General features: G+C 47.2%; 1 protein-coding gene across 3 annotated transcripts in view; it reads left to right on the top strand.

Annotated features, from left to right (window-relative positions):
• TRPM1 (transient receptor potential cation channel subfamily M member 1) overlaps positions 1-9,832 on the top strand; it is a 28,785-nt gene continuing 18,953 nt past the window's right edge. For 2 of the 3 annotated variants that reach the window (XM_087941698.1, XM_087941697.1), the window contains exons 1-8: positions 3-522; positions 3,768-3,847; positions 4,038-4,233; positions 4,885-5,098; positions 5,587-5,711; positions 6,923-7,094; positions 8,645-8,819; positions 9,312-9,435. In XM_087941698.1, coding sequence (XP_087797824.1) covers positions 400-522; positions 3,768-3,847; positions 4,038-4,233; positions 4,885-5,098; positions 5,587-5,711; positions 6,923-7,094; positions 8,645-8,819; positions 9,312-9,435 — 1,209 coding nt within the window. In that variant the 5' untranslated portion in view covers positions 3-399. Of the gene's footprint in view, positions 523-3,767; positions 3,848-4,037; positions 4,234-4,884; positions 5,099-5,586; positions 5,712-6,922; positions 7,095-8,644; positions 8,820-9,311; positions 9,436-9,832 lie in introns of all 3 variants that reach the window. The other variant, XM_087941699.1, reaches the window with a different exon arrangement.

Here is a 9,832-nt window from a genome sequence, read left to right as displayed (position 1 = left end):
TGTTCAGAAAAGTGCTCTGCGCTGGGATAAAAATCCTTTGGACCGGATGCTTTTTAAAGTAGATTTACCTTCAATCACCATTTATTAAATCTCTCTCCACTGGAAACCGTCGCATGGGGCTGGGAGGGTGCATTAAGCCCCGTTTATAGAAAATCTGGAGGGAGGGGGAGTTATCAGAGGGGGTGGAAACATAGATTTATGCCAGTCGTTGTCCCATATTCCCCATTTACTTGGCTTGGATCGCTCCGATTTCTAACCAGGAGAAATATTCACCTCCTATGGCTTCAGTCGGGACGAAGCATCTTCTAAACTTTATCAGCCGCTGGCTTCAGGTGACTCCAGTTGGGAGCACATCTGAATGAGTTCAGCCTTGGCCGGGTTGGTAAAAACTAGCCAGCCATGGAGGGCAAAGGCTTGGGAGCCAAGAAGGGCTCGGGAGGGAAGCTCGGCGGCTCCGTCCGAAGGATGAGCAGCTCCTTCCAACGCACTTCGCTGAAAGGTTCCATATCGGGATCCCAGAAGGTACGATGGGCATTTTGACCAAGGAAAGTCCTCGTGCTGGAGGGAGGGAGAAGGGCCGGAAGCTTCCTCTGGAGGACAGCGGCTCAATTTGGGGTGGGGTGGGGGGTGCCACTGCTTTTATTCTTTCAGGTTTGGGTTGAGCCCCGTGCGGGGTGTTCTGAGGTGGAGTTGAGAGCTTTTCCTTGGAGACTGTCTTCATACTTTTGAGGAGGGGGACATTTTGTAGGGGACGGTTGGCTGAGTTCCCAGTGTCTATCGGTCAGGCTGGGGTAATATCCGAAGATAATGTCATCTAAGGTCTGGAGAAACAAACCAGATGGGTGGTAGACTCGGATGCTTGGCTGTATCTAGAGGAGAACCTCCTAAACTCTTTCTAGACACAGATCTAATTATCCTCTTCCATCCCAGAGGAATCATGCAAAGCGATTCCTGGTCAGTTCTGTTGGGCTAACTCATACCTTCTTCTCAGGGATCCTGCGTCTTATTCCTAGCTGGAATGCTGCCTATAGGCAAGCCGAGAATCCAGGTTCCCTCCCTGAGCCTTTTTCACTGACCCGGTCAAGGGAAATCTGGCCCAACAAAGCAGAAATGACCACTCTTAGGAGCTCAGCAGGCCGATGCAGTCTGGCTTCTCTTCACTCCCCTAGATGTGGCTTGGATGGCCATAACAAATGCTGTCCACAAACCATGTCAATTGTGATGAATGGCAGGAGACCAGACTCCCTCCCCCCACCCACCCCAGAAGTCCAATTCATTGTGCAGCCAGTGAGGCCAAACTGTGCAAGGGGGAAAACGTTGCTCACAAGCAGGCAATTAATGCGACATCCTCGAATAGAGCAATCTGGTCTAACTTTAGCTTGCTTTAAGAAAGATTAGATCTAATTAAGACTGCATGAGCCTCTTTCTTTCAAGGAATGTGCAGTTCTGCCTCTAACAAGGACTGTCCTCTTAGGTCCAATTGTCTCAATTATGTAAATTTTGTTGAGATTTCAGCTGAAAAAAGAGGCTGGGCCTCCAATGAGGGTTTGAGAAGACCTTGTCTAGCTGGGCTCTTTTGGTGGGGCAAGAGCCAATGAATGTTCTTGGATTTGCCTCTAAGCCTCCTGTTTAGAGAGGGGAAAAGGAGGTTTAATCGATTGGAGAACAATCAGAGTTGATGCGTTGTGTCACGTTCTCCCATGAGATGGAAACTCCATTCAGGCAGGGAAAGGATGGATCATGGGCTTTCTGGAAGAAGATCTCCAAAGGAAGTCATTGGTCTGAGTCCCCAAAACAACTCACGGGTTTTTCTTAAAACGGTGGAACTCCTAACTTCACCTGGGAGTTTTGGAGGTTCTACCACGAAGAGGAGATTACAGGACAAGACAATTTTGCCTCTTAAGCCTCGGTGGTCAAAACAGGGAAACCTCATTTAATCCCATGGCTGTCCTTTCTTGGATGTCCAGAAACTTTGTTGGTACAGTTTTCCAGGGAATAATTATAACAGGTAGGAGGGTTGGCATCTGAAACAATTTTTGTGTGTGTGTGTGTGTGTGTGTGTGTGTGTGTGTGTGTGATGGTTATTCAAGATTTTTTGCCTGTTTCTTTTTAAAAAAAAACAAGATGTGTAATAATTGAAATTAGGTGTAGGATGGATGGATTGAATTAGGGAGGGTTGGATCAGAAGACCTGATAGCATGGCGGTGGTGAAGTATGATCACTGTTTTTGTGTCAGTGCTCATTGAGATAGATAGATAGATAGATAGATAGATAGATAGATAGATAGATAATAGATAGATAGATAGATATGATAGATGATAGATAGATAGATAGATAGATAGATAGATATGATAGATAGATAGATAGATAGATAGATAGATGATAGATAGATAGATAGATAGATAGATAGATAGATAGATAGATAGAGATGATGGAGATGATGGATAGATACAGATAATAGAGATATTGGATGGAGAGAGAGAGAGAGAGAGAGAGAGAGAGAGAGAGAGAGAGAGAGAGAGAGAGAGATGTTAAGCAGTTTTATTTGGGTTACTGTAAAAACTTGGGTAATGCGTGGAAATGTCCAAAGAATAAGCTTTAATTTTAAGTTGCTTAAAAATATACTTTTACAAAGCATGCTGATTCTGAACTGAGTTTGGTTCCATTATTTTTTATTTTATTTTGGTGGCTTAATATAAAGTGGAAACCCTGACAGTTTGACTCTTTTACATTTCAATGTTGGGTGAACCTCCAAAATGTGGTTCCTTCAGTAGCCATTTCAAGCAGGCTGGTAAATAGAGAGTAAATGCTTCCCCTGGAGGTTTCTTTCCAGAGGAAGCAATAGAGAAAGGGACTAACTAAAGAAAGGATCTATGCTCCGTTAAGCAAATCTGGCTTCCCTCTTTGGCTTTGCTTTTTGGAAACCAGCTGTGAAGTTTGAGGTGATAGTCACATGACTCTCACTGCAGCATCATAAAATGCAAGCTAGTCGACAAGCACCCGAATTTTGATCACATGCTGTCATATATTGAGAGGACTGGGTCAACAGTCCCTTTTTTTCAGTGCCATTGTAATTGAATAGTTGCTAAATGAATGGTTGGACTTCTGATCATTTTCTCAATGTTTTGAGTGCCCTCTAGCACAAGGGTCTCCCACCTTGGCAACTTTAAGCCTGGAGGACTTCAACTCCCAGAAGCCTGGAGGACTTCAATTTTAAGACTGGAGGACTTCAACTCCCAGAAGCCTGGAGGACTTCAACTCCAACTTTAAGCCAGGAGGACTTCAACTTTAAGCCTGGAGGACTTCAACTTTAAGCCTGGACAACTTCAACTTCCAGAAGCCTGGAGGACTTCAACTCCAACTTTAAGCCTGGAGGACTTCAGCTCCCAGAAGCCTGGAGGACTTCAACTTTAAGCCCGGAGGACTTCAACTTTAAGCCTGGAGGACTTCAACTCCAACTTTAAGCCTGGAGGACTTCAACTCGCAGAAGCCTGGAGGACTTCAACTCCAACTTTAAGCCTGGAGGACTTCAACTCCCAGAATTCCCCAGCCAGCTGGCTGGGGAATTCTGGGAATTGAGGTCCTCAAAGCTGGCTGGGGAATTCTAGGCATTGAAGTCCACCAGGCTTAAAGTTGCCAAGGTGGGAGACCCCTGCTCTGGCGTTGTCTAAAGTTGTCCCCTCCAAAGGGATGTTCCTCTCTCTTCCTTTCTCCTGGTTTCAATTTCCATGCCTAGACAGAATTGTCTCTCCGTTTTCACCCCACAGGGTCAAAAAGCTTGGATAGAGAAGACTTTTTTCAAGAGAGAATGCAGCCGCATAATTGTCAACAGCAAAGATGCTACCAGGTGACTTTCCTTCTGCCTTGGTGTTTGCACTGGCAATTCTTGGTAATCACTTGATTTTGTGTTTTTTTTAAAGAACTGATGTGAAGGGCATCGTCAGGTGGGTAACAACCCCAGACAGCGGAAGGAAGAAGAGTGGTTAAATGCCAGCCACTGGGCCTGGTTTGATGTCTCTGTTTTGTTTTGGCCACAGGTGCTGCTGTGGTCAACTCCTTCTTCAACACATCCCCGTTCCGGTCGAAACTGCAAACAAGGATGGGGAAGACCCAACGAAGCAGTCGGAGACTCAGCCAGAAAAATGGTCCATCAGTAAACACACACAAGCCCTTCCCACCGATGCCTTTGGGAACCTCGAGTTCCAAGGTGGAGGTCATATCAATAAGTCCATGGTAAGTAAGAAGGGTTCATTCTTCAGACAGAGGATGGCTTTTGAAGGTGACCATCAGTGACCTTCTGCTAGGGAGCCCTGGGACATTGGTCCTTAGGCAATGCTAAGGTTTCCACCCAAGCCAACTTGGAAACCAAGGTGGAGAAGGGACCTTTGGAGAAATCTGAAGGCAATCCAAAGAGTCCAATTGTGTTCATGACATAAAATGTGCCACTGGTGATAGGCTTAGTGTCTGGTTCCATCTGACTGGTGTCAGATGAAAAAGACCAGCTCCACGCACAAAGGTCCAATTAAACGGATTCATTGCTGAAAGTCAATGCACAGGAATCTTCTCAACTAATGGATAGCACCTGCTAGGAGTTCGATAAGGGGAAACGGAATTGAAGGGGAGTTGGGCTTAGTCTGCTTTGTGGCTATGTAGGGATTCTAGATGGATCCCTCTTTTAACTCTACCACTAGGTTCTGCCATTCCTCCTCCTACACATGGCAGGAATCCATAAACTACATCTGGAAAACAAAACCCCAAGTCTACAGTAGGCTAAAATTGTGTCCCCACCAAACGGGTTTGCCAGAAAGGAAGCCAAAATGGGAGTGGAGCTAACTGGGATGTTGACCAGATCCAACAACGTTTTGGTGTGCTTTTATCTTGCAGTACATCCGAGTGTCCTATGACACCAAGCCAGATTTGCTGCTCCAACTCATGGTGAGGGACTGGCAACTAGAACTCCCCAAGCTCTTAATATCCGTCCATGGGGGCCTCCAGAACTTTGAGCTACAGCCCAAACTTAAACAAGTGTTTGGGAAAGGACTCATCAAGGCTGCCATGACCACCGGGGCCTGGATTTTCACCGGAGGAGTCAGTACAGGTATCTAATGGTCAACTGTCCGTCCTCTTGGAAGTCCTCTGGGAGATCTCTTTCAAGAAGCTGGCTGAGACCAGTGCCCTGTTTTCTAGCAGGGTGTGTTTGTGTGGGTGGAAGACAAAGAAGCATTGTGTGCCTTGAAGGACTACAGTACTACAGTAATTATTACACCGGGGATGAGTCATGACTAGGGTTTGCTGGAGGGCCAAACAAAGCAATGAGCTTGAGATAGGCTAGGCGGTCCAAAGATTTGGTGGAACTTCTAAAAGTTCTGGGTGATCAACCCTCCCAGAGAAACTGCAGAAGGATACCCTCATTGTGAAGCCAGTTTTCCACCTGGCCGTTGAAGAAGACATCCAGTTTAGGTCCTAATGGGACTATCTTAATCCATGGGGTAAGGAACGGGGGCCTTTAATGGAGAAAGTGTCCTCCAAGTTGCATGCAAGCAACCCAGGGAAGAGGCTAATCCACTGGTCTCCTCCCTTGCGCAGGAGTCATTCGCCATGTCGGAGATGCCCTGAAAGACCACTCTTCCAAGTCCAGAGGACGCATCTGTGCTGTTGGCATCGCCCCGTGGGGCATTGTGGAAAACAAGGAAGATCTAATTGGGAAAGATGTGAGCTTGTCCTGCACTTCTGGGGAGTTTTTAACCAAGTTTCCCCACCTCTTTCCACCTTGATTAACAGCTTCTTGCTCTCTTTCATTTGTAACTGTCCGTATTTCTCTATTACAGTTCCATATTTATTTTTTAAACTGGAAAATAAGTTATTGGAGCAAGGAAGTGATTGATCTGTTTTATTTTGATTTGATTGGTTTTGGTTTCATTTGATGGGGGGTGGGGGGGCTGGAAGCCTCCCTCATGCTTTCCTTACCCCAAATTAGTATGCATGTCATTATTGCAAAGTTTTACAGTCCACATCATCTCGTCTTCTAAAGCTTTTCTCCCACTCCCAAACCACGCAAGAGAGATTTGGTTGAAGAGCTTCAGAGCTGGAGGGCCTCCTCCCAGGTGTCACCAGCTCCACCTTCCCTTTCTTGCTTTTAAGGAGGCCCTAAGGACACGTCTGAGCTCCTTCAGCGGATCCTTAGACAAAAATCTTAGCGTTTGTTGCTTCCGCCCACCTGTCATTTTAACTCGCAGATCGGTTGCCTCATTTTTAGTTCCTGCTTGGGGCTTAGCCTCAATTTGGCTGTCGTTTTCTCATTCAGTCTGGAGGCAACGTTAACTCCTAGCTTCGCGTTGAAGGAATCAAAGCCGGCTGTGGGATTTTCCCTTCCTTCTTCTCACTGGAGATGGGAAAACCTCTGCTTCCTTTTTCAGAATTAACCAGAATCCCCCTGAACGTTTTCACCCTGATGTCTTCAGGAAGTGTCCTCCACCAAAAATGGCCTGGATTCAAAAAAAAAGCTTTTATTTATTTGCTCGAAGAGGAAACCAGGCTGCAACTGATGCTAGAATTAAATTAAGCTTTGGGCTGCCACGACCTATATGTGGTGGATTTCATGTTGACAGCCCCGTCTTTGCTCCTGCTACCAGATGTTGCAAATCCGCCTCCTTTCATTGCATCTGGCCACTTTATCCAGCAGGGGATGCAAACTGCCATCTGCCTGGGAATTTATCTTTGGCTGGCTGAGGACGTTCTCGTTAAAGCTTCCTGCTAATTGGCATCCTTCCTCCTGGGAAATCATCTGTGGATGGCAGAGATCTGCCCAGTGGCGCTCCCTGTTCAATTTCGGTGACAGCCAGAGACAATCGCACCGCCGCGGGTTGGGACGTGGGGCTCTCCGCTAAACTCAAACCACCTTGTGCTTGTCTGCTTGTGACAGGTGACGAAGCTTTATCAGACGATGTCAAACCCACTCAGCAAACTTTGCGTGCTGAACAGCTCCCATACGCACTTCATCCTCGCCGACAACGGCACCCTGGGCAAATATGGGGCAGAGGTGAAACTGAGGCGCCAACTGGAAAAGCACATTTCTCTGCAGAAAATCAACACCCGTAAGTGAAGGGGACTCAGCTCTTCCGCCCCCAAAGGCCTTAACCCCCCCCATAACAATGATGAGGCTTGGCTGTTTCCCTTGGCTCAGGAGCCCGGGTGGCACAGCGGTTAGAGTGCAGTATTGCAGGCTAATTCTGCCAACTGCTAGCAGTTCGATTCTGACCAACTCAAAGTTAATTCAGCCTGCCTGCCTGCCTTTCCTTTCCTTCCTTCCTTCCTTCCCTCCCTCTCTCCCTCTCTCCCTCCCTCCCTTTCCTTCTTTCCTTCCTTCCTTTCTTCCTTCCCTCCCTTTCCTTCCTTCCTTTCCTTTCTTCCTTTCTTCCCTCCCTCCCTCCTTTCCTTCCTTCCTTCCTTCTTTCCTTCCCTCCCTCTCTCCCTCTCTCCCTCCCTCCCTTTCCTTCCTTCCTTCCTTCCTTCCTTCCTTCCTTCCTTCCTTCCCTCCCCCTCTCTCCCTCCCTCCCTTTCCTTCTTTCCTTCCTTCCTTCCTTCCTTCCTTCCTTCCTTCCTTCCTTCCTTCCTTCCTTCCCTCCTTTCCTTCCTTCCTTCCTTCCTTCCTTCCTTCCTTCCTTCCTTCCTTCCTTCCTCCCTCCCTCCCTCCCTTCCTTTCCTTCCTTCCTTTCTTTCCTCCCTCCCTCCCTCCCTCCCTTTCCTTTCCTTTCCTTCCTTGGTTGGTCAAATGTGGACCCAGATTGTTGGGGCCACAGGCTGACTCTGTAAACCACTTAGAGAGGACTGTAAAGCACTATGAAGCAGTCGACAAGTCTAAGTGCTGTTGCTGTCGCTATGCTCATTTTCCCCTTGAATCCAGGAACTTCCTGATTGCTGACCAAGCCTGTGCTGACCTCATGACCTGCGGGGTTCCCTTTGTTATCCTATGCCTGGAGCTCAGAGTGAGGCAGGGGTCACAAAGGGCTGCTCAGCTGTTGTTGCTAACATCAACCAGTCATGGTGTGCAACCTAGCTCTAAAGAGTTTGGCTTGGCTCCTAGGACGGCCCTTGGAACTCAAAACCAGAAGCCATTGTCGTAGCTGAGTAAAGTTGATGACAAGTGTAGTCCAAGGGCATGCAGCCAGAGGATTTGTGTGTGTTTAGTTTAATGGAAAGAAGGACCAGGGGTGACAGGATAGCAGTCTTCCAATATTTGAGGGGCTGCCCCAAAGACGAGGGAGTCAAGCTATCCTCCAAAGCCCCAGAAGGCAGGACAAGGAGCAATGGATGGAGACTCACCAAGGAGAGAAGCAACCTAGAACGAAGGAGAAATTTCCTGATACCGAGAACTATCAACGAGTTGAATGGCTTCCCTCCAGAAGTTGTGGGTGCTTTAACCCTGGAGCTTTTTAAACAAGTGATTGGACTGCCGCTTGTCTCCTGCTTGAGGAGAGGGGTGGACTAGAAGACCCCCAAGGTCCCTTCCAACGTTGTTATTCTTATTCTGCACCCAGAATTATGTGCGATACAGATTCCTGTAAAACGATGCGACAGCGGAGAAGTCTGCCTAGCTTGAAAACCGTTTGTTGACTTCTGATGGTGTGCCTGGTTCATTCTGCAGGCCTGGGTCAAGGAGTCCCTGTGGTAGGGTTGATAGTTGAAGGTGGCCCCAACGTGATCTCCATTGTCTTGGAATACCTGCGTGAAGAGCCCCCACTTCCCGTGGTCATCTGTGATGGCAGCGGAAGAGCATCGGACATCATATCATTTGCACACAAGTATTCAGAAGAAGGCGGGTGAGCTGCGGGGGGTCTGGGGGCACAGCTATTTGCCTTTTGCCCTTTTATTTGGGGAGGGGGGGGGTCCTTCCTTTTCAAAGATGTTTATTTTTATCCGTTTCCCACCAAGGTCAACGAGTTGCTCCTGGGAGGGTCTACCACATGTTGTTTGCTAGAATTCTGGATAAAGAATAGAATAACGTGGGGTCCTTAATGCTCTCTGAACTTGGTAGCTTTCCTGCAGACATTTCATGACCCAGCTAGGGAACATCATCAATGTTAATGAAGATGATGATACTCCTGGGGACATTCCTTAGTTGGGTCACCAATTGATGCAAGAAAACCCCCAAGCTCAGAAAGCACCGAGGACCCCACAATTCAATCCAGAGCTATAAATATTCTCTTCTATTGATAGAATAATATCTAATGCATAATATCTAATGTCACCTTCTTGATTTCTGAAGCCTTACATCCTTCCCCCCTCACCCGCTTTCTCTCTCTCGATTTTAGCATAATAAATGAATCTCTTCGGGACCAACTGCTGGTGACCATTCAGAAAACGTTCAACTACAGTCGGAATCAAGCCCACCAGCTCTTTGTGATCCTCATGGAATGTATGAAGAAGAAAGAACTTGTAAGGCTGCTCCTCTTCTTCTTCTTCTTCTTCTTCTTCTTCTTCTTCTTCTTCTTCTTCTTCTTCTTCTTCTTCTTCTTCTTCTTCTTCTTCTTCTTCTTCTTCTTCTTCTTCTTCTTCTTCTTCTTCTTCTCCTCCTCCTCCTCCTCCTCCTCCTTCTCCTTCTTCTCCTCCTCCTCCTTCTCCTTTTCCTTCTTCTCCTCCTCCTCCTCCTTCTTCTTCTCCTTCTTCTCCTTCTCCTCTTTCTCCTTCTCCTCTTTCTCCTTCTTCTTCTTCTCCTTCTCCTTCTTCTTGGAGTCTGGGCAACTGAATGGAGCTGAGTGTTTACTGACCAGATGCCCTTCCTGTCACCAATGCAGAGTTTTGTTCAGCACATCTATTTCTCATTGTGCCCAGA

Source organism: Pseudonaja textilis, chromosome 13 (genome assembly GCF_049901715.1).
Source record: "Pseudonaja textilis isolate UNSWEBS1 chromosome 13, rPseTex1.2, whole genome shotgun sequence".
NCBI classification, from domain to species: domain Eukaryota; kingdom Metazoa; phylum Chordata; class Lepidosauria; order Squamata; family Elapidae; genus Pseudonaja; species Pseudonaja textilis.
Note: the sequence above shows the minus strand (reverse complement) of the source record. Positions and strands in the feature narration are given on the sequence as shown.